The sequence below is a fragment of the Octopus bimaculoides genome, chromosome 20 (genome assembly GCF_001194135.2).
Source record: "Octopus bimaculoides isolate UCB-OBI-ISO-001 chromosome 20, ASM119413v2, whole genome shotgun sequence".
Lineage (NCBI taxonomy): Eukaryota > Metazoa > Mollusca > Cephalopoda > Octopoda > Octopodidae > Octopus > Octopus bimaculoides.
Genome location: NC_069000.1, coordinates 14409264 through 14436276, shown reverse-complemented (window position 1 = coordinate 14436276; position 27013 = coordinate 14409264). Strand labels below are relative to the sequence as shown.

At 34.4% G+C, this 27013-nt stretch overlaps 1 protein-coding gene across 1 annotated transcript in view; it reads right to left on the bottom strand.

Moving 5' to 3' along the window:
* Positions 1–6: 6 nt before the first annotated feature.
* LOC106883428 (histone-lysine N-methyltransferase 2A) overlaps positions 7–27013 on the bottom strand; it is a 33941-nt gene continuing 6934 nt past the window's right edge. The window contains exons 6-31 of the mRNA XM_014934425.2: positions 26512–26694; positions 24326–24436; positions 23577–23714; positions 22462–22554; positions 21986–22106; positions 21007–21120; positions 20328–20539; positions 18172–20190; positions 17088–17201; positions 16617–16690; positions 16059–16204; positions 15818–15933; positions 14556–14696; positions 13828–13986; positions 12929–13049; positions 12747–12825; positions 8100–12565; positions 6834–7052; positions 6639–6713; positions 5870–6009; positions 5109–5263; positions 4627–4710; positions 4141–4270; positions 3422–3517; positions 1420–1487; positions 7–712 (exon numbers count right to left, since the gene is read on the bottom strand). Of these exons, the coding sequence (XP_014789911.2) occupies positions 607–712; positions 1420–1487; positions 3422–3517; positions 4141–4270; positions 4627–4710; positions 5109–5263; positions 5870–6009; positions 6639–6713; positions 6834–7052; positions 8100–12565; positions 12747–12825; positions 12929–13049; positions 13828–13986; positions 14556–14696; positions 15818–15933; positions 16059–16204; positions 16617–16690; positions 17088–17201; positions 18172–20190; positions 20328–20539; positions 21007–21120; positions 21986–22106; positions 22462–22554; positions 23577–23714; positions 24326–24436; positions 26512–26694 (9480 nt within the window). The 3' untranslated portion in view covers positions 7–606. The remainder of the gene's footprint in view (positions 713–1419; positions 1488–3421; positions 3518–4140; positions 4271–4626; positions 4711–5108; positions 5264–5869; positions 6010–6638; positions 6714–6833; positions 7053–8099; positions 12566–12746; positions 12826–12928; positions 13050–13827; positions 13987–14555; positions 14697–15817; positions 15934–16058; positions 16205–16616; positions 16691–17087; positions 17202–18171; positions 20191–20327; positions 20540–21006; positions 21121–21985; positions 22107–22461; positions 22555–23576; positions 23715–24325; positions 24437–26511; positions 26695–27013) is intronic.

Sequence of the window (27013 nt, the reverse complement as noted above, 5' to 3'; positions counted from 1 at the left end):
TTTTTTTTTTTTTTTTTTTTGTTAAATCTTTCTCAAAAAGACTTATATTTCTAAAGAATAATTCTACAATTTTTCTTCATTGTAATAATCAAGTTTTATAGTTATGAACATTCATTCAAATCTCGCACACATATGTACATTATATACACGCAACGTATGTACATACTTACACACACACATATACTCAAAGGAAAAAAAAAAAAAAAAAAATGAGTCCCTGGTGAAATCTGATAATAAATAACGTCAGTAAGTAAGAACCGTTTTTGTTATTGGTATTTTTTTTGCTTTTTGTTTGTTTTTGTAGTTTTCGCCATAACTGAAGAAAAATTGTAGAAATTGCCAAAAGAAAACTGGTCTGTTTGACAGAATCAGTTTTTCAAAAGATTCTATTTATAGTAGATTATTTACTTTGAAGAGTGACAAAGCTTTGGTCCATAGAGATTTCCCATCAGGCCAAAACTGGGAGGCCAAAAAATGTGTTTCTTGAAATTTCTCCTTTCTCACCTATCAGCATTGAGTTCAAGAGAAAAAATAATGTAAGCAGAATTGGTGATGGCAGTGGGTGACAGGTATAAGCTAGCTCATCTAGTTGAACAGCAATACATTTCAGTTTAAGTATTTCCTACAACGCCTAGAGCCACAGGTGCAGGCAATTTTGATATCTTCTATGGGAAATTTGTAGTCGTAAGTTAACTCTTCGCCTCGCTTGATGCTGGAAAAGAAAACAAAATGCAGAAGTTGTATAACACAATTCAAATAATTGATTTACATACTGATTGTATCCTAAATCTTAACAGAAATTTCATTTCAGCTAAATATTGTTATTCTGGCAAAACTAGATTACAAAGTTATCTTATTTCTTTATTGCTCACAAGGGGCTAAACATAGAGGGGACAAACAAAGGGATTAAGTGGATTACATCGACCCCAGTGCGTAACTGGTACTTAATTTATCGACCCCGGCGGAATTTGAACTCAGAACGTAACGGCAGACGAAACAGCGCTAAGCATTTCGCCCGGCGTGCTGACGATTCTGCCAGCTCACCGCCTTTACAAAGTTATCTAAAATGTCTGCCAAATGTAAAGTTTATTTATTCACATTGTTTTGAATTAATCATGCATTATTTTATAGCTTTGAGATTTTGATAATGAGCTTAGATTAGAAAGACATTGTAAGGTAGGTATGAAAAGCCACCTTACACCTTCTGCACTTTTTAAACATAAAACAAGCAGAATATTTGGGCTGGATATAAACAGTTTAAATTCTAAGAGGTTAAATGAGAAACTGAATGAGCAAATTTAAATGAATGTATGTATGTATGTAATACAATATTTACTCCATGAAAGATTCAATAATGTATTTTTTATTCCCTAGATCACTTTTAATAGCAGAAAGAATAATAAACATAACAGTACTTACGGTCTCATTGCAAAAATTACAATATGCTTTTTGCCATCAACTTGAATCACTTTAGAATAACAGTTTGGCTGAAACAAACAAATAATGATTTTGTTTTATATTTCTGTAATTCTTAAAGCATAAGATGATTATAGTCTGAGTTGCATTTTTTATTCTATGTTTTACATAACACATGTTGGAGCAGAGAAAAGATTCGTCAAATTAAAAAAAAACGAAAAAACTTTCTAATATACATTCAAAGATTGTTTTAACAATTTACTATTCAGCTCAAAACCATTTTCATATACAGAATCATGTAAAATCATAACACTTCTTGGTAACTGGCTGACTGTTACCAAATCTGTGATCTTGCTCTGCTTTTTAAGACTTAGAATTATCAATATACTGGTCAATACTAAGCAAAGTTGCACTAAATATAAACAAAACACTGATATTTTGAAATGCTGAAATATTTCTTTTTCAATAAATATAGGTGCAGGACAGCTGCTTGGTTAAGAAATTCACTTTGCAACCATGGTCTCAAGTACTACACAGTATCTGAGGTAAGTTTCTTCAAATAGCCTTGGGACAACCATTGCCTTCTCAGTGAATCTGGTAGACAGAAACTGAACAATACTTGTTGTGTAAGTGTGCATCTGTACACACATATTTGTATCCATGTAAATGCTTACATTCTGCACTGAGTTGAACTACAGTAAATAATGCATGTTGACATATCCCTGTTAACAATCAACAAATTGCTCAGTAGTTCTGTACTTTCAAAGACAAGTGGAAGGAAAACTCCCTTACTTGAAAAACAGATAAGGATTAGCAACAGAGAGGGCATCCAGCTGTAAAAACAGTGCCTCAACACAAAGTATTCGTGTAACCCATGTTTGCACAGAAAAAATGGACATAAAATGAACAAATTAAATAAATAAGTTTATGATGAATGGATCAATACAACTGACAAATGAGTGGTGACAGGTGACAGGTGATAGATGAGTGAAGGTAGATGACTAAGTAGTTAATAAAAACAAAGAGTAAGATACTGAAAGGAGTTAATTCCAAAATTTGTGTAAGGGATAAACAATACAACAAATGAATTTGTATGATGGATAAATCCATTTCCATGCTTAATGTATCTTTCAATCTAGCATATTGTTCTTTGTGCCTTATTCCTCAATGCTGTGGAGGCGCAATGGCCCAGTGGTTAGGGCAGCGGACTCGCGGTCATAGAATCGCAGTTTTGATTCCCAGACCAGGCATTGTGAGTGTTTATTGAGCGAAAACACCCAAAGGTCCACGAGGCTCCGGGAGGGGATGGTGGCAAACCCTGCTGTACTCTTTCACCTCAACTCTCTCTCACTCTTACTTCTTGTTTCTGTTGTGCCTGTATTTCAAAGGGTCAGCCTTGTCACATTGTGTCACGCTGAATATCCCCGAGAACTACGTTAAGGGTACACGTGTCTATGGAGTGCTCAGCCACTTGCACGTTAATTTCACGAGCAGGCTGTTCTGTTGACTGGATCAACTGGAACCCTCGACATCGTAAGCAACGGTGTGCCAACATTCCTCAATGCTACTTTGATTTCATATGAAAACATGACAAGGTAATAGAACATTCATTGAATATAAGAAACTTAAATGATAGGAAATGTTTTAAAAACAACCAATACGGCTGTGTGGTTAAGAAGCTTGTTTTGCAACCATATGGTTTGGGGTTCAGTTCCACTGCACAATACCTTGGGCAAATCTATTATAGCCTTGGTCTGATCAATGCCTTGCCTCCCTCCCCATCTCCACTTGACAACCAGCAATGGTTTATTTATGTCTTCAGAATTTAGCAAAAGAGACTACTGGAATAAGTACCAGACTTACAAATAAGTACTGGGGTTGATTTGTTCAACTAAACTTTTCAAGGGAGACCCCACCACCACCACTGCAAGTATGGCTGCAGTCCAATGTATGAGACTATTAAAAAGAAATTTTGAAAAAAAAAATAAACCAATAAAAAACTTACATCACATGAATGGTTAATAAAACGGGCAGCGTTACCATGCATGGTTGCATCTACAACTTCTACATCATCAATACGGAACATATAACAACCAATGCCCTGCAAAAGAATAATCAAAGATTTAGGATTTATTTTATAAGCAGGCAGCTTTTTCTGTGAATCAATTTATAAAGAACAGAGAAGAAAGCCTGTCAAAAATTAGTATTCAGATCACCCTATCAAGTATAAAGGTAAAGACCCCCTTCGGTCATGAATGACCATGGGATTACACCTAGAAAGTTACCCTCCAAGACAAGTCTGGGCAAGGTTGTTTGTGGAAAACGAACAATTGCCCAGGCATACCAGCCTCCTTTCTCCACACCACTGATGAGAAAAGCAAACATTGCAACATGAAATAAAGTGTCTTCTCAAGAGCACAACATACAGCCCAGTCCAGGAATTGAACTCACTACCTCATGATTGTGAGCCATGTGCCTTCACATATCAAATGTAATACTTATTTATTCACATTGTTTTGAATTTTATCATATATTATCGTGTAGCTTTGACATTCTGATGGTGTGAGAGTTTATTTTTAGAATGGCATTGCAGGGTAGGTGTGAGAGGTGTGATCCATTTGGACATAAAACGGGTAGGATATTTGGGCTTGATATGGCTAGTTTGAATAGCAAAGGGTTAAAACAGATCAAAAAAAGCATTTGGTGAAAGACAACTGTAGGTACCTTGCTTTCATAAAACTTCTCTCTTTTATCAGTTAATTCTGCTCGAATGACTTCGCCAGCATACTCAATTACCATCTCTCCAGCATCTATATTTCTTTTACAAAACAAACCTCTGCCATGGATCATAGATCTAAAAATAAATTGACATAAAAAGTTTTATGTAATTAACACAAATGTCTATTCTAACCACCATGTACATTGAGACAGCCGTCTCTGTAAATATTACTTATATATAATAAATAATCTCATGTAAAAGATTGGTCATAATAATTTAAGTCAGTTTATTTCAAAACAGTTCTATTAAACTGTTCAGAAAACCCTGCATCTGATAAGAAACAACAAAAAGGCTTGCTAACTGGAAAGGCTGTAAAACACAACCTCAGAAAGTCCAGTCCAACACATGACAGCATGATAACAATTACTTTCTTTCAGATTCCATAAAATCCAAAAGACATGCTTATTGTACATGTTTAGACTTTAACTTACCTATAAACACCAACCGCTTCACGAGCATGTGCTTGAAGATGGCGAAACCTCATAGCCATTGGAAGGTCCATGCTGGTCGGTCGCCTGGTTTAAGAAAAAAAAAGTTTTTGTTTTTTAATCAATAATGTAAAACAACTTGGGTATTCGAAAGAGAGAGTAGCATACATGAGTGCACAAAATAGAACAAGAGACAGAAATACGCCAATACCAATCATTCAGAGTGGTGGACTCAACAGAGAAAGAGAGAGAGAAGTATGCTACAAGAGCATACAAGATTGATAGCTTGCTTCAATAAAGATTATTTCTGCAAGTGAAATGTTTTATAATCAAAATCAAAATATCCTTAATGGTTGTTTTAATGATGTTACAATATTTCGAGAAAGATTCCCCTTTCTAAATACAAAATGATTTTCACATAAAAATAAGGATGTATATAACTGAGGAAGAGTTTTTGCAATGAATTCATAAAATTTTGAGCTAACCTAGATGATTTCAAAGCCATTTCTTCATCACCAGTAGCATGATTTGACTGAGGACGGTTCCGGTAACGTGACATGAGAAAACTAAACATGTCATATGGTTTCCTTGTACTGAATGGTTCCGTGCGAATACAACCACTTGATGTTTCAGTAGGTTCCTGAAATGAGTAAATTAATATTTAAGAGAGAAATTGTTGCACATATGACAAAATTATAAAAATAAAATAATATAAAAGCTAACATACATATTACAATATCAAAGCACTGATATAAAACCTTTAAAACTGGTCATACTTCCTTAAAATAAGTACATATGTATTTCTGATAATTTATTAAGTTTGCAGTAGACCATTTAGAAACATTGCTTTATAAATTGTGTTAGAATTTTCTACAATTATCTTTAAACACCATATATAATTGTGTATATGGACTCGTATATAATGCATACCTATAAGTAATAAAATCACTTGTGTGTAATAAACACAGATTTTTCTTTAGTATTACAATGTATGGAAAAAATGTTTAGTGAGATTTATTATAATTCTAACACATGTATCCCAAATGAAAGAAGAGGTAAATTTGAAAGTGACTTATGAACTTTTACAACTGTAAACTATAAGTGCATCTGTTGTAAATTCAACATTGAAAATCACATGGACATTTTTTTTCTTTTTTAATTTCCCTTTTCCACAAATAAATATGGAAAACAGACTAAAATAGAATAAAACTGAAAGAAACATTAAAAATAAATATCAATTGCGTACCTGATCATCTTCATCATATTCTCTTGGAGGAGAATGATAGTTAAATTTGTAATTATAACATTTCTTTGCACCATGCAGCTGTTCCAAAAGATATACCACAGCTCGATGACTTACACCAAACATTAGGGCACCATCTATATCTGAAATGAGAGAGTTTAGGAATTGAAAAAAACAAGCGCTACATCAATCAGATATCTGTCCTCCTGTCCCTTGCATCTGAGAACTTGAGAAAGCAATGTCATTACATTTGCATCACCAAAGAACTTGACCGTGACAATGTCCAAACTAAACTGTACAACTATGAGTCTCAAATTATCTCTTGGACAAAATATTAAAACAATTCAGTTGAAGGACATCTTATGAATAAAACACCTACAATTTCTCTGTGTGTACTGTAATTTATAAAGACTTCTTCCGGAGAGACTACAATCCCAATATAGCTAAAACTCAAGACAGGGCTTTTACTTGCACTAATGTCATCAAATAACAGATAACTGTACCTAAGAAAAAGTAGCTCAAGAGACAAACCTCTCTATTACAATTATATATAAATTGGTTTTGAGTGCTTTGGTAATATACAACCAAGTGCAGTCCACTGAATCTGTTCCTCCCTCCCTCCCTCTGTTTTGCTAACAAATTCCCTCTAGTATCTAAAACGTTAAGGTGAACATAACTGGAAATTGGGTAAGTTTTCTGTAACAATATACTCCAAATGAACATACGATATTTATCAAAATATATTAACTACATCGACAGAAAAATTACTAACTTGCATAGGATAATTGCTTCCTTTTAGACAAGGCACGGACATCTTGGACAGCCTCATAAACCTGACGCCAAGCATCTAGACAGAAAAGGAAGAAAGAAAAAAAGACATTATTCAAATTCATATTTTGTTTTTCCTTTTTTTACATTGGAAAAAGTAAAGAGAAAACAATGAGAGAAATATAATAATAATAATTACCATCAATTGAATGCGCTCGACAGTAGAAACCATCATCACTAGAAATTTCAAATACAAGATGTGGTAGGTTGAGATCTGGTTTAGGCTGGGGTAAAGGACCAGTCGAGTTTCTCGTTTGAGAACTCATGAATGGAGTTTCCATTACTTCTTCCTCCACCTCTGCAAATGGGGCACCTCCATTCTGCTGATTACCTTCGCGACCTGTTGTCTTCCTTAAATCTGAAGTCATAAAATGTTTTGTCATTATTTTTTAATGTTCCAATCAAACTAATATTTCTAAATTCATTTTTCCCCCCCTATTTTCCCTTGTATTGTTATATCATTTCACATTGATAGATAATATGGTTATTATAAATAATATGGTTAATACACAATTCTAATTTTTGGCACAAGGAAGAAAGTTAATTACATTCACACACACACACACACTGTTCAACTGCTACTCATTTTACTGAGTACCTGAAAGAATGAAAAGCAAAGCTGACCTCAGCAGAATTTGAACTCAGAACATAAAGAGCCAGAAGAAATGCCACTAAGCATTTTGTCAAGCATACAAATGATTCTGCCAGCCCGCTGTACTGGTTTCTCTTAAGATAATAATGTTAATGACGAAGTTCAGCTATTGTTAAGTAATTAAGCATTGAAAATACAAATTATGTTCGCAAATATATTTTGCATTTTCAATGTTTTACTACTTGTTCAATATTGAAATTTCATTGACGCCATAAAATTACTTTGAGAGAAACTGGTAATAACCTTTTAAACTCTTCATACAATATGTCTCTTATATTTTTATCATTAGAACATAAGACTAATGTAAAAATTCCTAGAAAACACATAATGTGCCCTTGTCACAGATATTTAATCTAATAAATGATTGTCAGGCATGGTTGTGTGGTAAGAAGCTTGCTTCCGAACCACGATTCCAGGTTCAGTCCCACTGCACAGCACCTTAGGTGAGTGTCTTCTATTATAGCCTTGAACCAACCAAAATCTTGAATGGATTTGGTAGACAGAAACTGAAAGAAGCCCATTGTGTGTGTGCGTGTGTGTTTGTCTCCCACAACTGATATCTATGTTTACATCTTTGTGACCTAGCAGTTCAGCAAAAGAGACCAATAGAATAAGTACCAGGCTTTAGAAGAAAAAATAAGTACAGAGGCCAATTCATTCAACTAAAAATTCTTCAGGGCATTGCCCCAACATGCCCCCAGTCAGATGACTGAAACAAGTAAAAGCGATAAAAGCTATTTACTAAATACTAACCTCGAGGACGTCTCCGGAAATTTAGGTTTCTTGCTTTTCGCACAGGTTTCTTTCTTAGAGTTACTTTTGGTGTAAATGGGTCAAATACTTTTGAGTCAGTAGCATCTGAAGTTTGATTGGGGGAGTCAGTTGCTGGGGTCAATGTTTGATTTCCGGCATTTTTAGTTGCCTTGTCTTCTGTGTTGTTGTTGGAATCAAATGCAACCGCACGCTCTTCTTTTTCCTTCTGTTGATCTGATACAATTCCATTTTTGCTTGAAATGAATGACAATATGCGCTTTGTTGATTGCAATCCCGCGGCTGATTGCCGTTTGCGTGACACTAGATTAAACTGTTCTTTTTGAGAAGGTAACACTGATTTATTAACATTACTTACTACTTGTAAATCTGAACTAGAACTGAGACTCACCATATTCTGAATAAATTTGCTGCTTTCTTCAACTCCAGATACAATTTTCACTGCATCAGCTGAATCAGCAAGCTGACTTTTATTACAGTTTTGTCTAAAAACAAATGGTGCTTTGAGTCCAGAAGGTTTCACTCTAGAAATCCTAGAATAAAGTTTACGATTAGGGGAGCGTTTATGATTGCTACTTGGTAAAGATGATAGCGATGGACTAGCCATTGGATTTTCAACTATTGAAGTGCTTGTAGTTTGACAACTATCAGATTTGCTAGATACTGTTGAAGCTATTAGAGACGTTTGGTTTGTGATAGTTGGTGGTTGTGTTACTTTAAAAATTTCCTGTAGTAATTTGCTATAATTATATGCTGTGTTTGAACTGTTCGAGTCTATACTAGACCCAGTTACAAATGAAGTGGGAGGATTATTATCAACAAGAATCTTTACAACTGAGCTGGAATTTTGCATAGTAGGCACAGACGTTTTATGTATAATATAAGGAGATTTGTTTTGCATTGAGCCTTCTTGTAACATCATGGTATTTGGTGCATGGTGCATAGTTGTAGCTGATTGTATCTTAGAAATTGATTCAGAAGTGTTAATGTTCGCTGTAGACTGGAGCTGAGGTACAGAAGTTGCTATAGAAGAAAAAGGGTTGCTTGAGAGTGGCGGAGTAATATTCACCAGCTGGTCAGTAGCAGATGGTAACACAAAACTACCCACATAGTTGATGCTGAGAGTTGGAGTAGGAGGTGGTTGAGATGGAAGCGGAGGAGCAATAGCTATTGGAGTAACAGCAGCTTGGCTAAACACGGGTGATGCAAGAGTTGGTAAGGCAGGAGAAGTTAAGTCTGAAGTGTTGAAATATGGGGTGTTTACTGATGTCAAACTAAGAAGATGAGGAGAGGCACTTTGCATGGACATAGTCAGTGGCTGAACACTTTGGGCAGGAGCCACCACACATGTAGTCTGAGGTTGTACATTACAAACTGTATTACATAATGCCATAGTAACTACAGGTGTGGTTAACATTTGGGGTGCCATACTGTCTTGGCACTGTATTAATTGAGTGCTAGAACTATTTAATTCTGAGATGTGTGATGAATTAACATTTGTAGATAAAGATGCAGTTAAAGATGTTAATGATGCTTTAGATGAGGTACCTACTAAAGAAATAGCTGGGTTGTTAATGTGTGATATTTCTGCAAAAGTATTAATGTTCTTCACAAGATTTGTAGAGAATTCGATAGGTGACTTAGAAATAGAATTATTAAACATTGGTTTGTTTTTATTTAATAATTCTTGATGAGCATTATCATCTGTTTGAGTTTCATCTGAAGACATTTTGGATACGAATTTGGATTTTGCAAGAGGGTCCATAACATTTAATGACTTTGAAGTTGAGTTACTGGCACTAGCATTGTGAAATATTTGGTAAAATAAGCTCTTATGACTACTATCTTCTAACTCTTTACATTTGTCTGTAAATAACTCTCCAAGAGAACTTTCGGTCTTATCATCAGTAATAATGGTATTGTGCTGTTTAACAGATTCAGAACTATTAGATGATGGAAGAATTTCACTGGGAATGCTGTCTCTATCACGAGAGACTGACTGTTTCAGAAAACTAGCTTCACTTATAATTCCGTTGAGTACTTCCAATTTCTGTTTGCCAAGTCTTCCAGACTCTTCATCAACCTTCAATCTCTTCGCATCAGATTCATGACAATTGCCTTCTTTCGGTGGTTTACTGAGCTTTGAAGCTAATTCTGACAACAGATCCAAGTTGTTGCGATCAGTTGTTGATTGTGTGCCGGCAGCGGATTCAGAAGAAACCGATGCATTCTGTTTATCACAGCTTTCTTCGTTTAAAGACAAACCATGATCACATTGAGCAGGTGATAGGGTGGCATCAGAATCATCAGCAAAGCTACTTTCGGGTAGGCAATTAGAGTGAGTTAATTTGTCTTCTTTAATACTAAGATTGGTTTGTGAAGTGCTGTTCTCATTTGACAAATCAAGATCTTTTGATTCAGAATCTCCACAAGATGAACTACACACAATTTGCTCTTCACGATTTTCTGTGGGCTGAGTTTGTTCATTTCCAATCTGTCCACACAAGTCCCCTGACTTCCGACTACGACTTTGCTTTGCTTTATTCTGTATTGAGTCTAAACTTTCAGAATCCAACCCACTCATCGAATCATGTGACCGCTTCCTTGAGTGAATCTTTTTCCCAAAATTCATTTCTGCTTCAACTTCCGCAGCAACTCTCTGAATCAAAGTTGAATTACGCATGGGATAACGGGGGTTTCCAAGGTACCGCCTTGGTGAGCGGAGACCATCTTGATCATCATCTTCTTCTTCACTGGTGCTTAGTTCAAAATCACACTTTTCAACGTGTGTCTCGAAGCTTTCCTTGGTTCTGTAGAGTCGCTTACATGTTGGACATTTGAAAGGTCCTCTCTCCCCCGGACTACTTTTAGCTAAGCTCTCCGCCCTGATCTTCAATGCAATTTTGTCATGCAGAGGAATATCTTCACTTCTTTTAACAACTACCTGTTCTTCAGTTGTAGTTTCAACAGTTGACAATACTGAGAGGGATGATTTAGCACGATCGTCTCTACAGCTCCTAGAAATTGCTTCCAGAGGGCGCTTTGCTAACGCCTGCTCACACATTCTTGAAACTGTTTGTCGCAAAGGGTATACTTTTACAGGTGGAGAGTTTTTAGATTTACCTGAATTTTTCCCTAAATCAAAAGTATCGTTGAGCCAAGTTGATTCAGAACTAGATGTTAAGTCTTGTACTCCTTTATTACAGCTGACTTTATCGAGATTACTAGGAATTCTTGACTTGTCAGCATGCAATAAACTAGTGAGCTCATTTGAAACCATTTTCCTATGTTTTAATATTCCACCACTAGATTTATCTAATTCTAATAGTTTTACATTTTTTTTCGAGCAAAATCTTTTTAAACGTCTTTTGCTATGATCTTTCAAATTATTCTGTGAGTTTGAGGGTAGGGAATTTTTTAGAGCAAGTGCATCAGTGATTGATAGTTTATGTCCAATTATATCTCCTTTAGGTCCATATATCGGAGAAAACCGAGTAGATTTATCATCTTGAAATCTAGATCCTACCTTTGAATATCTATTTTGGGTTTTTTTATTCAGAGGCAACGTTTTTCTATTGAAGCTAATCACTTGAACAGGTTTATTATCGTCTTCAAGGTACATCATCTCTTTGTCGCATTCAGAATGTACCTGTACCTCTGAAATGGCATCAAGTGAACTGTTGATGTTATCAGGTAAATCTCCATCTATACATGATGGTATCACAATAGGTTGCTCAGATGAGCATTCAACAATCTCTGGTTCTACCACTGAGTCAAATTTAGGAGCTTTCATACTATCAAGTTCTCCCTTATCTGATTCAGTCAGTTCAGTAGAGATTTCATTCTCAGTAAAGTTACTATCTGCAGCAAGAAGAGCCTCCCTAGCAAGCTGAATAGCTTCCTCATCTGTCATATCCTCTGCTTCAGCAACAACAACTACAGTTTCCAAATCTTGAGCTCCATCTCCAAACAACAACTTGTCCTCTTCACTAGTGAACACAATATCATCTTCCAAATTCTCAACAACTGCCACCTGGGAATCAACATTTGAGCTTTCTTTCAATACCAAATCTGTTGAATCTTTGGGGTCTGTTGGTTTATCAGAAGAAATATTATTAGATTGTTCATTAGATTCTGGAACTAAATCCTTTTCTTTTTCATTTGAAGTAGCTTTTACAACACTTTCATCATCATTTGTTATACCACCTAAACGACCACAATCTTCAGCACTCTCAGCTGTCAACGTTTTAGATTTCGCAAGTTCTTCAATTTTAGAATTTTCCAGCAACTCTGGATCTTCTATCTTAGTTGTATTGTGTTCCGCAGATTGAAGTTTTTGTTGCTCTTTGTTCGGCTTCTTAGGACATTGTGGTTTTGCAAGGCTAATACGACATGTGTAAACACATCGCTTGTTTGCATGTTTCGTACTCCAATAAACTCGAGTTGATCTATAAAAAAAAAAAAAATTTTTTAATTTTAATAAAATTTTAATACAAACAACCAAACACATTCATGTTAAAATGAATAGTAAAACATAATTGAAAAGCTTAAAGAGAAAAAGAAAAACAAGATAATGCATTTCAAAATTGTCAAACTTTGAAAACATTCAAGTAATGATTATATATTTACCGAAAACCAACTGGAAGCAGCATATCATATCGATCTGAGAGTGGTGTGAGATTTCCTAAGCATTCAACAGTGCAGGAACCTTTATAAAAAAAAAAAAGAAATGAAAGAAGAATAATCAATATATGATTGTGTAATATAAAGAAATTGTTCAAAAAGTTAAGAATAAAGAAAAAATTCTATACCTATAATGACATTAATGCCAGAAGCAGGTAGGCCTTTTACCCAAGATTTCTTGGGATACTTCTGATGATCCATATAAATGCAAACTCTGCGAATCACGTCAAAGTCATTATCTTCAACTAACTATAAAGCAAAGGAACAAACATTGTAAATATGTATTAGTGTGTGGTTAAGTCATAGATAGCTGAAACATCAATAAAGTGAGCGATGGACAAAGGGAAATATTTAGTTGTTTATATACAAAGTAATAAAGAAGATTAGTGATGATATATTAAGCTAAATAATTAATCCTACGTAAAGATGATTGCGTCAATAGCAAATATTGCATTCAGAAAAAAGGTAAGAAAACTGAATTTTTAGGAACAAAAAGTCTGCTACAAGCTACAAAGTAGTTCAGTTTGCTACAACATTCTAAAGAAAGAATTGGTTTCAGCCCATTAGTATTTTGTGAACCTATAACCTAACAAACATTAATTTGCAACCACACATCAGGTACAGGCGTGGCAGTATGGTTACAAAGTTCACTTTGCAGTGGTTTGACATGTGAGGACCAATGGGATGAAAATTCTTTATTTGGAAAACAAATAAGAATTAGTAACAGAAAGAGCATCCATGAGAATGTCAAATTCTCAAAACTACAAGATAGTGCACGATTAATTAAAAGGTATTGAATAAATAAACATTATATTTGATGGAGTAACCTGAATGCTAAAAGGATAAAGGGTGCTGAACAAGTAAAGCTTATATTAGCTTTTAAAACAATACAAATTAATTATTTGGGCTCCCATATTATGGAAAATTCACTTACAAAACATTTTTGTGTCTATTATAGTTTCTGCAATTAACTAATTAAATAAAACTGTGAAACATAATTTAAAAATACTGAAATAGTTTTATTTACATCTCCATCAACTTTGTGTCGATGATTGTAACAGAAGACTTTTTTGTCTTCTTGGAATATACAATATTCCTGTTTGGCACAGAGGAAATGAAAATTGGCAGGACACCCTCTGTGACAGCAACCAACTGTAGCTCCGGGTCTGGTGCATTTGTCACAGCGCTGGAAAAAAAAAATGATAAAAATGAATAATAATCAAATAAAAACAGAGTTAAAGATTTACTAGCTGTTAGTATGAAAGGAAAAATTTGAACTTGAGACCATCTTAACTCTAACACACGGAATATCATTTCATTTTGAATATAAACATGCCATTAGAATTATATATAAGAAACTTTTGTTCAGTAATGTTTAGTTACTAATTTAGCTATAAAACCAGGAATCTGTAAGTGGAAGAGGATAGTTGATTGCTTGACTGGTACTTTATTTTATTAGTCTTGAAAGAATTGAAGGGCAAAGTTGACCCCCAGCAAGATTTGAACTCAGAATGTAAAAGGAAGAGCCGGAACAAATACTGCAAAGCATTTCACCCAACGCTCTAATGATTCAGCCAATCCACTACCTTCAATTCCCCAATTAATAATGAAAAAGTTTATTTTACCAAATCCTTCCAAATTCTTGACTATTTTCAAAAATGAATTAAGTCAATGTATCATTAGAAATACAGTAACAGAAACATTTTAATAAATCATTTTGTTTAGTTTCAACATTTATTCAAATGTAAGTCTTACCATCATTTTGCCTCGACTGATAGCTGGTTGAACATTTTGTAGGGTGCCATCACTTTCTTCCTCAAAAGCTTCAGCTGACCATAAAGCACAATTGACATGGATCCAGTCATCTTGGCCAACATACACGAGTCGACCTTCTTCCTAAAAGAGCAAGAGACGCACAAGACATGTATTCAAAGCAGAAATAAAATTTTACAATCTGTTTTTGACAAAGAAAATAAACTGTAATTAACTAAGAACAAGGGTCAATTTAGTTGGTACACCAAGCTGACTTTCACACTGGCATACGCAAGATCATTTGCATCAAAGCACTCCAAGAGTCTTGATTCTTTATATTTTACTGTGGCCATAGTTTCCATCAACACCAGTATATCTATTCTGACATTTCCCAGCATGATAGTTGAAATGGTCAATACACAAATACACACACACACACACACACACACACATAAGACACAATATATACAGGGTTGGCCAAAAGTCACCAGACAGTAAATCAAAATTCCATAAGTACTATCTGTAATTCTGTACTGACTCGAATGGAAAAACGTGTCACTCAAGAAGGACTTCAGTTTGAACAATTTTCATGATGGTTCATATTTAGATGCTTTTATTAAATTCATTCAGTTGTTAAACATAAATAAATCTTGGAATTAAATGCTCTCGACTTACTGTCAGTTGACTTTTGGTCAACCCTGTATGTGTGTGTATATATATATAATATATATATATATATATATCAGCATTTAGAGTCCATCTTCCTTGCATGCATGGGTAGGACAGTTGACAGGAGCCAGCCAGGTACAAAATCTGCCCAAAGCTACTGTGACTGCCTAGGATTTGCATTTTCATTTTCCTCTACTTTGTATTATTTCACATTGGCTCTCTCTCTATGAGCACTCCGTAAACAGCCCATACTTTCTATAACACACTTAATATTTTATATATATATATACACATACACACGCTTAAAAAGAAAAAAAATACATATCTAATGAAAGCAAGATGCTAGTTTTCTTCACTACCATTTTTAATATTTTAAAATGTACTTGTTGAACTTAATCAATGGTTGTATATATCTGCATTAAAATTCCAATTACTTACGATTATATAATTACTATTAATCAGATATTTTTTGTAAAATTTTTATATATTTTTCTCATTGTTTTCAAGGTTAAATAACCAGTTTAGACAAAGTTTGTGCCCTTGAAATTCTTCAAGAAGTTGATTTTTTTTTTTTTTCAAATAGAAAAATAAAATACCTCAGGATCAAGATCAGAAGTTTTCCAGCAGAGTACACATGTTCGAAAGTCTTCACAAACTTCCACAGCAGTAGAACCTTCCTCCGACTCATTATCTTTGTTGTTATGAGATAAAGCTGGAACAGAGAGAAAAGATCAAAAATAAATCATGGAAAAATGCATTAAAATCGTTTAGAAACTAGAAGTGGGGGAGAAGAAGTAACATTAGTAGTAGAACAAATCTAAAAAAAAAACTACTTACAAAATGAACCTGGTTTTTTATGAGGTGTTGTACAAGTTTTCCTGAGAGGGAAATCATGAGTGGAATAAGGTTGAAATGGTCTTATCATCCACTGGGCATATATATGATCTCCTGAAGGTGGTAGAACAGCGTTTGGTAACATATCCCTAGAAGAAAATATACCAGTCATCAATGTTCTTTTCCAAAACAAATTTGTAATGTGTGATTTCTGTATTATGAATGAAACATGATTTACACTCACAATATAACTTTTTTTTTATCATGGTTTACAACCTAATTATGAGTTTATTACCTTCTTTTCCAGTTCTTAAACTCATGTCTAAAAATCATACGCTATTGATTGAAAATGGAATTTTAATAAATGCAACCATGCTAGGCTTGCATGGAAAGACAAAAAAAAAACCAATGAATAAAATATCAAAATAATGGCACAACAAAGCTATATTCAAAATATCAATAATAACAGTCTGACACTACAAGCAAAAGAGATTTAAAATAAGCTTCCTGTATTAAAATCCATAAATTATAAAGAGTAAAATATTCCAAAAGACTACTTACACAGGCAGATTTTTATTATGATTCCATAATGCACAAGCCTTGACATTGAACCAGGGAAAAAATTTTTCCATATGCTGAGAGAAAAAGAAATATACTTCATGAATTTAGCAAACAAAACTTTTTTTACAAAGATATTGAGTACAGAAATAACTGTGCTTCTAATTAGTCTATGTGGGGGCCTTATTATTAAAACCCTATCCCTCTTGTTACAGTATTTGTTTTTGAATTAATTTTGAAAATAATGAAAGACTTATTAAAACAACTTTGTTTTTATTAACCAAATGTTTGGAACGTAAACATACAATTCTGATGGAAGATTTTAATTTCGATCGTTTTAAAGCAAGGAATTTATATCGTAGAACCAGGGGTGGTTTTAGACAGGCTCTGAATCAAAAAGGCTTATTACAATAAATTTCGAAAGCAAGTACAGTATTGAGTGAAAAACAAAAAGCCGGAATGACTTAATCCCACCTTGATGAAGATCGAACGCACAGAGTTGTTAGCTCTTTTCCGACTCACAGTTTGATCAGCACTGTCACTTAGAGCTGTTTGTATGATCCTCACCATGTCTTCATTGAACTGGTGCTGTTAATAAAAGAAAAACAGAAGTTAGCAAGTAATATTATTAAACCAATCAGATTTCATTAAGTTTGTAATTGTAAAGGTGGGTGAGCTGGCAGAATTGTTAGCATACTGGACAAAACGCTTAACATTTCTTTTGGCTTTACATTCTGAGTTCAAATTCTGCCATGATCAGCTTTGCCTTTTCATCCTTTGAAGGTTCATAAAATAAGTACCAGCCAATTACTAGTGTCAATGAAATCAACTAGCCCCCCCCCCTTCTCCAACATTTCAGGCTTTGTGCCTATAGTACAAAGAATTAAATCTAACGTTTTTGGGGTTTTTTGTTTTAAGGAAAGCAAATAATCTAATCTTAAATATAATAATTTTGCTGCTAATAGTTCATTCGATGTGAAACACCCAAAAACATCATATTTTAGAGCATCATATTTTCCTCTTCTATGAATGACAGTCTTCTTTTAATTACTAGTCTCATATGAGAGAGAGAGAGAGAGACAGACAGACAGACAGAGAGAGTGACAGTGACAGAGAGAGAGAGAGAGAGAGAGAGAGAGAGAGAGAGAGAGAGAGAGAGAGAGAGAGAGAGAGAGAGAGAGAGAGAGAGAGAGAGAGAGAGAGAGAGAGAGAAAGAAAGAGAGAGAGAGAGAGATGCTTTTTTTGCAGGACACTAGTGGAAAACCAAGCAAGAACTCATTAATGATATACTCCTAGACAATCTGACATGGATATACACAGGTTGGCTGTCCAGCAAAAACTTTCATTGACCACCTCTGTACAGACTGGATGTAGCTCTTTAGAGTTCATGAACAAATTGTGGGATCTTGATGGGCAGCATAACTGAGTTGGGCAAATCCAAGAAAACTTGACTAGACGATGACAAATTTGTTTTGATATCTTTGATAAAAAAAATTTTTTTTTTTTCAAGATTTCAAAATTCAAAGTACAAAATGGAAATAAAATAAAATATACTTACAACACTCTGATAGTGAAGTTTATTTATTTTTTCAATAACATCATGGAAATTCTTGGGATATTCCTTCACTTTTTCTGCTTTAAGCGCTAGCTCAGGAATACACTTAAGATTACCATCATCTGAAGTGTAGAGAGATTTATTCTTGCGAGCTTCGGAGAAGAGTTTCTGCCTTTCTTTTTGAAGCGAAGTAGCAACATCTTTGTAATTAAAGTTTGACACATCATCAGAATCTTCAGATGCTGAATCTGTTGTACTATCCTCTGATGGTACAGGAGAAGGACAGTTTGTAGTTTGTAATGAGCTTTGGGCTGTTGAAATACTGTTTGTGGAAGGCGTTTTTGCGGATGAAGAAGTCGAATGAGCTGTGGAAACAGGTGTTGCTGAACATTTAGTACTGTTATTAAAATCAATTTCTTCATCTTCTTCAATTATTGTGTTCAATTTAGAAGTCTCATGTGTAGTTTTATTTTTTTGATTTTTTTGATTTGTACTAAGATTGTTTTTAAATAGCTTGTCTGAAGATTTTGTATTCTTAATATTGTTAGTGTCTTGGTGTGTGTTCAGGCTGTGGGTAGGAGAAGAGAAAACAGGAGATTTATAAATTACTGTGCTAACTGCTGGAGAAGGCAATGATTTTGTTGTATCACTGGATTTAATTACACTGCTAATACAAGAGGTGATGCTAGCTGTTGTTGAAGTGGTGTTGCTAGATGGAACAGTGCCAGGAAACTTTGAAGTTGCTGATCCAGTAATACTAGCTGTTGAAGAAACAGTACTAATAAAGCTACTCCCATAAGATACTGAACTCAACACATTTACGCTACCAACCATAGATACTCCGACAGTTGATGATGTTGTGCATGAAGTTGTAATGTTCGTACAAATCCGAGTTGCATCATTTGCAGTTTCAGTTGTCAGTGGCTGTGACAAGGAAACATCAGTCAAAGTAGTAGTTTTAGGGACGACACCAGACGGTGCATTGTTGTTGGGGTTGTTAAAACTACAAGTTGTTACGCTGCTTACAAGTGATCCATGAGGAGACTGAGCCTTTGTATCACTAAAACATGATACGATATTAGGCGTCATAATAGTGCCGTTTAGAGCTGAAACTGTACTAACTGAACTACTGGAACATACAGTACTTACTGAAGGGATCTTAGGATTATTCCCATATGAAATTGCTTTAGGTGAAAACCCTGAAACATTACACGATTCACTTGTCTGTATACTATTGCTAGGATTTAAATTAGTATTAGTTGAAGGAGACTGTGTTGTTAATGTATTTGCAATAGAAGAACTTTTAGCGCTCACTGTAGTATTAGATGAAACTGGAGTGGTTGGAACTTTACTAGTGCTAGTAATACTGATACCATGACTCCTATTACTAATATTCCTCCTAAAGAAACCAGCAGGTGACATTGGTCCCATTACGAAGCGACAAGCACCGCCTGTCTTTGGGAGACTGACAGCAGTAGTTTTAGGAACAGAACTATCAATAGCCTTTGTTTCTGAATCTTTTGGAGAATTGGTCTGAAGAGAAGAGTTATTTGGAGGAGATGTAACATTAGAAATAACTTCTGAATTTTTGTTAAAACTCTCCAGGAGACATTTCCTAGATGTGCTATAACTGCAAATGGAGTTGTTAAGTTTGTCACTAGAGTGAGTTTGTGAGCTATCACAGATTTGAGATGAAGATATTGAAGTGGCAACCTTGTTGGTGGATGAGTAAGTTGTTACAGCTTCAGACTTAATCAATTTATCACAGCCAGAGACTGAAGAAAAGACAGGGGAAGTGTTTGGAGAGCCAACAACTGTTTTAGTACCAACAACTGAAGAGCTCTTAGAGCGAGGGCTTGTATGAGGAACTTTAAAGACAGGTGCATTGTGACATGGTGAAGGGTCACTTTTACAGTGAGGCAAACCTAGGGAAAGAGAAGTTACTGCGGAGTCATCTTGAGAAGAATCATGATCATCATCACCACAAGTGTTTACTTTGCAATTCTTTGGTTTATTTTTTTTCTGAAATTTAAAAGAAAATATATTTTTTTTAATTAAATTAACAGAAACTAAATAAGTAATTGCTAAAAATGTATTTATTATAAATAACACACAAGTTAATATGGTTAAAATTTTTCCAATATATAACTAAAACATACCTTAAATTTTTCTATTCCTTGCTTGGCAGCCATCGGTCCTAAAAGATGTTGTGCACATTTAGAATGTTGCAAAGCAAGCATAACTCGTTGAAAGCCATGCTGCATTGTTTCTTGTATGATGCACTCCCACTGAGCAGGAGATTTTTCCGAACAAAGTGAACAAATATATTGCACATCTTCTGGCAGGTGTGAAAACATCATATAGAGCTCGTCTAATAAAAGAGTGAAAATTAAAGTTTTTAGACAAATGAATAAGATGTGAATAAATGTCTCAAAATTTTTTTTTTTTACCAAAGATAAGTGAAATAAAAAGATTATTTTCTTTCTCTTTTTTAAAAGTATATTTTGATAATAAGTATACATCTATTCAATATGTAACACATTGTGAAAGCTATGCATTATAAAAAATATGAAACCAGTTACACAAAAGACAAAATGCAATAAAAATCCACTTAGACACAGTCACATAAATTCATAACAGTTACAATAGTTAAGCAAAATACACTGAAGTGTGTTCTACATGTATGCAGAAACAAATTCTTGATTTCCTTCAGTCAGTGTCATTTTTAATATTAGTTTGTATATTTCATGATTATTTAACAAATGGAAGTGCAAATGCACTTTAAACATAGCTCTTAACTGTTCAAATTTACTTCATCCAATATAAATTACTGCATACCTGTGAGTCCAGCACACTTAGAATGCACCCAGCTGTCACAAGAAGAGCACTGCACCATCTTAGAATCCCAGTCATCATCTGTATAGCATTTACGACAAATCGGACAATAGTTTCCTGTTGAAGAAACAAAAATAATATATAACCAAAGTAAAGCACTGAGACAGTAATGTGTGGATAAATTATAAATAAATTCACAAACGCGTGTTTAATAGACGCGCATTTAACCTCACTATATGAACAGACACTGTGGTTAAACAAGACCAGTGTTCTCAAGTTTGTCCTGCTGAAAGAGCATGTAGTTTGACCTCATGGTCTTATTTACAGACTGAACTGAACGCACATTTATCAAATATATATAATCAGAATTCAAAATAATATAAAGATCCTGTAGAGAGAGGTCAGTGGTTTAACCACAGGGATTATTTACTGTGATATATATACATAAGTAAACCTATTCATAATTTAAAATAGCATATAGATTAACATACATTAATCATGGATGTGATGATTGAAGACACTGACATTTAAGTAAATAAGTGCCACGTAATCCAAGTGAAAGGATCATGCGGAAGCAGATGATATGGGAAGATGTGGTGGAAAGCTGATCTCAAGAATCTGAACTTCACAAAGATGAGAAAAAAAGGCAATAAATGGAGAGTCACCAATCTAGAGAATAGCCATGGAAAAGATGTGAAATGAGGTCGATGATATAAGTAAGTACCAAGTATCCCAACAGACAGAAATTGTGGTTCCAGGTTAAAATTCTAGACTATCTATTGCAAATCACTTTCCAATGGATGTTATTATTGATAATGTCAGACTTAACCAATCAAAAGGATAATCACTTTCCAATGGATGTTATTATTGATAATGTCAGACTTAACCAATCAAAAGGATAACTGTATTAGAAATCAGAAATCCTAAAATATTGTTTGTTTCTTATTATGCTTATACTTATAGAAATGTACAATAACATTACCTTTGTCCATTAATTTGCCACATTCATAACAGAGGGAGAAGTCGTGCATCCACGTAGCATTGCCCGAGTTGCCAGGGGTCGTTGCTCCACAGCTCTTACACCGGACACACTTCGTACAGATCTGCCAAAACAAATAGGATAACAAAATAAAGGTTATTTATAAACAGCATACATTATTTCTGATGGCATTTTTCTCTTCTTACATTTCATTTTATTTTACCAATTGACAAGATGGTTCTGAAAAACCTGCATTTGTCTCTAAACTGTTGAAGCACACAACAAAATGCCATTTTAACAACTAGCCACACTGGTTAGGTGGTAGAAGTAATAGCTTCGTTGAGTGTGACAGACTATTATGTAAAATGCAATTGAAGGATGAAATTACAGTAGCTTTGCCATAAGTGTAGTAATAATGAGTTATTTAGTAATCTTCAAGGATCATGTTTTAGATATGAATGGAAGGTTCAAACTCTTACCCATATCTTCTTCTTCTTGGACGGTTTTGTTGGATAGTTAGGACCGAGGCACTCTGGGTGATAGGTTTCGTGACACTTCTTACACTGCAATAGCTGCAATTGAAATATACATATGCAAACGAAATTATTAGAGATACAACAAAATAAAGTAACGAACATTTTAAATACAAAAGATCATTAAAGACTAAATGATGGAAATATTTGTGAAGTACATGACATGCCAAATCAATCTGATAAAAAACTCAGCAGCAAGTTTTGCTTAACATGTACATGCCAAAACATCCAAGAAGGTGTGTGGCTTAGTGGTTAGGGTGTTGGACTCATGATTGTAAGATTGTGGTCTTGATCCCTGGACTGGGTGACACGTTCTTGGGTAAAACACTTCATTTCATGTCACTCCAGCCCACTCAGCTGGCAAAAATGAGTAATCCTGCGATGGACCCAGTATCCCATCCAGGAAACTGGCCCTTATGAGTCAGCATGACTTGAGAAGGTAACCATTTTTTAATTATTTTTTTTTTAATACAAAACATCTAACCATGTTAGGATTGGTAATACTGTTATGTCTATTAAAATAGCAGCACAGGTATCTGCACCACTTCCTAACACTAGTAAGGACAGAGAACTTTATAAATAAATAAATTCTTTTTCAATATTTATAACAGCAGATAAGTAGAATTTACAGAGTATCAGACCTTGTGGAATTTGGTTATGACCTTTTACATTCTAAGTTCAAATCCAACTAAAGTTGACTTTATTTTAAACTTTTTTCAAGGTTGATAAAATAATCACCAGAAACATTCATTCATTCATTTAAAATTTTGACAATACTTCCATCTATAATTTGCAGTTATGATTTCAGATAATTTCAGAATAAATAATTAATAATAAATAAGACCAAATAATTTTGAGACAACTCCATGATAAATTTATGTTAGAACCCTTTTGCTAAGTGATTTTAAAACATCATTTTAATATATTAATAAAAAATAAAGTTATAGATGTTTTATGAAGCCAATCTAAAGTCATGATTATCTGAGGATTTACTTACAACACATAGGGGGAGGTGTATTTTAATAAGAAATATAGTAATGAAAGGCTTCACTTATACTTACATTGTTTTGTTGACCACATACTTGACAATAGTGGCAGCGATAACAGCACCAGTTGTCAATGTTCTTGTCTGTTGGCCGCCAATCCTCTTCCAAGCAAAACATATGGAATGGTTCACAGCACAACTGGCAGTACACAAACTGAAATGCAAATGAAGTACTGTTTTAAAAAAAGTGTCTAAAACAAAACACATGCGCGTCTATGTGCATGCATGTTGGAAAGTTGTAATTTAAAATGAAAAAGTATAATAATTAACCTTTGTTTAGAACTCCATGTAAACCTATGTCTGTCCAACTTTTATTCAAATACTGAACATAATTTGTCATACAATTTTCATTTGGTATTAAATACATGTGAATAAAGTAGAGTGTATATCCAAGATCTCCTTGTCTCCTTGTCTAAATAATGTGTGATTGTTGTAAATGAATGTCATTTATTTCCAATATTCTGTGAAAACATGTCTGGTCATGGGGAAATATTACCTTACTTAGAAACAGTTAAGGGTTGGCAACAGGAAGGACATCCAGCTATAGAAAATGTGCCTCAATAAACAGTATCCAACACAAGCAAACATGGAAATGTGAACATTAAATTGATGATGATGAATGATGATAATCTTTGTGAACCAAAATATATTCGACTTTTTATATATATATGCTTCATGGGGGAACTGCTTAAAAAGAAGATGGTTCCAGCAAGAAACTGAAACACTAGAGAAAAAGATTAAGATTGTTAAATTAAACTTGCTTACCTCATGCTGACCAGCACTACCACACAAGTAACACATAGTGCGAACACATAAAGGTGTAGAAACAAGGATAGCTAAACCCTGCTCCCATACACGACATAAATCACAATCATCCTGAAAGAAAACAAATATTTTTAATTTTCAAAAAAATCAAATTATAATGAAACAAGGAGCAATAAAAAAGAATGTAAAAGTTTAACCCTTTAGCATTTAAACTAGCACAAATGTTCTGCTTGTTTTAGGTTCAAACATGCCTGATCTGGCCTCTTATACTTTTGCTACAAAGCCATTCTAAAAATAAACAATCACATTGTTTAAAGCTGTGAGATAATGCATGATTAATTCAAGACAATCTAAATTAACAAAGCATTACATTTGTCAGAGTAATTATGCATACTGAATGGTTAAATGTACGCATATTGAAAGGGTTAACACAGCACTTTTAACATAGCTGTGTGGTTAAGAACCTTACTTCCCTAACAACGCATCAAGGGTTCAGTCGCATAACGTGGCACTTGGCAAGTGTTTTCTACTATAGACCTAGGCCAACCAAAGCCTTGTGAATGGGTTTTGGAGACAGAAACTGGAAGAAGCTTGCTGTATGTGTCCGTATTTTTTTTTTGTATCTTTGATTTGACTTTATATGACAGTTATAAGCAAGCATCATCACCATACAGGTGATGTCTTGTTTCCAACCTTCCATAAACACAGTTTACGGGGAAATATTAATACCATGCTAGAAGACAGACAAGGGTTGGTAGCTGGAAGGGCATCCAACCATAGAAGAATCCACCTCAACAAATTCCATCTGACCCATGCAAGCATTGGAGAAGTGGACATTAAAATGACTGTGATGACCATCATCATCTTCTTGTTAACTTCAAAAAAGTTTTTTATCTATGTCACATGGAACTGGGTTACAAAAATCTTTAAACCAATGAGGACTAATATCAAAATTTCACTAACTGTAATAACCACCTGGTAGTGGAGTAAAATAAACAATGAAAATGATAGTGTTTGGAACACCAAAGTCTTAATTCAATTCTCTATATTTCTGAAATGAGGAATTTATATTATGTATTGGTCAGGGTGGTGCCCTCATCTTGGTTGTTGCTGTCACTACGTTTCGGCTGTGTAACCGCCAGCCTTCTTAATGTGTCTTGTGATTCACCTTAGTGCAGTTACCTAAAGATTCTTAGTTCAATCCCAGGCAAAGTACTAAGGTGAATCACAAGACCAGAGCATACATAGCTGAAACGTAAAGAAAGCAACAATCAAGATGAGGACATGACTCCAACTAACATTAAGGTTCTTATTTCAATAGTTGTTTCACGAATATTCAAATAAAAATTCATGCGTTTCTAAAACACTGAAAGTAAGGTATCAATGTTCAAGAAATATGACAGAAATATTTGTCATCACATATAATATTCACAGATTTTCTTCCAACTGTACATAATTAAAATATAAATAAATGGATCACAGTTAAACTTTCCAATCACAAGTTTCCAGTTGCTCAACCACAACTGAACTACAGGGCATGTTGAGTTAGTGCACAAGTGGCTGAATATTCCACAGACATGTACCATTAACGTAATTTTAAGACACAATCAGCATAACACAGCGTGCCAAGGCTGGATCCAAGAATTACAGGTACATCTTGTTATAAAGGGAAAGTTATAAAAATGGAAGTTTTAACTTCAACAAGGATCTATTCTGAAACATCTTGTATGTTTTTGAATGCTAAATAAAAGTTAAAAATTTGATTATCATTTAATTCATGATCTGATTCTCATGTCAGTGCTATATGTAGGTGTAGGCATGACTGTGTGGTTAAGAAGCCCATTTTGCAATCTTTTGGTTTCAGTTTTAATTCCATTGTGTGGCACCTTGGGCAATTGTCTTCCACAATAGACTCAGGTCAGTCATTGCCATGTGAGTGAATTTGATAGATGAAAATTGTGAAATTGCCCATCGAATGTATGTGTGTCTGTCTGTCTGTCTCCCACTACCACTTGACAACTGATGCTGGTTTAAGTTCCCATAACAGTTTGGCACAAAAGATCAATAGGATAAGTACCAGACTTAGAAATTAAACACATTTGTTTGACTAAACCCATCGAGGCTGAAACAAGTAAAAAAATTTAAAGGCCTGAGTAAGCTTTCAAAAATAATGAATGAAATCTTACCTTATAATCAACCTTGATACGGTATGCTGTTGGAGAGTACATGTAATCCTGACTAGTCCATTTGCGCATTGCAATATGTTCAAGATTCTTTGAGCTCAAAAACCCAGCTGCTCCTGAAAACATTGGTGGTGCTTGAACGTACATGTTCACAGAATCCGTAGACTTGCCATAGAGGGTCACTGCCTAGCAGAAAGGACATTCACACATTTACAGCTCCACACAATGAGGTTCAATTAAATAAAGGAGTCAAAAATATTAGAATAAATTTTCTTTGAAACAACATGAAATCTTTTCATAAAAACTAAGTCTTTAACTGTTGCTGCACTGCTGGTAAAACTATTTGTTGATCATGCGTGTACCTTCAGACATTATTCAAAGTGAAAGGATATATTTTTTTAAGTCTGTGTTGCCTTGTCTATATGTTGAAAGACATACAGAAACACACACACACACACACACACACACACACAAACAACCAAAAAAATGCTATATTTTATATATA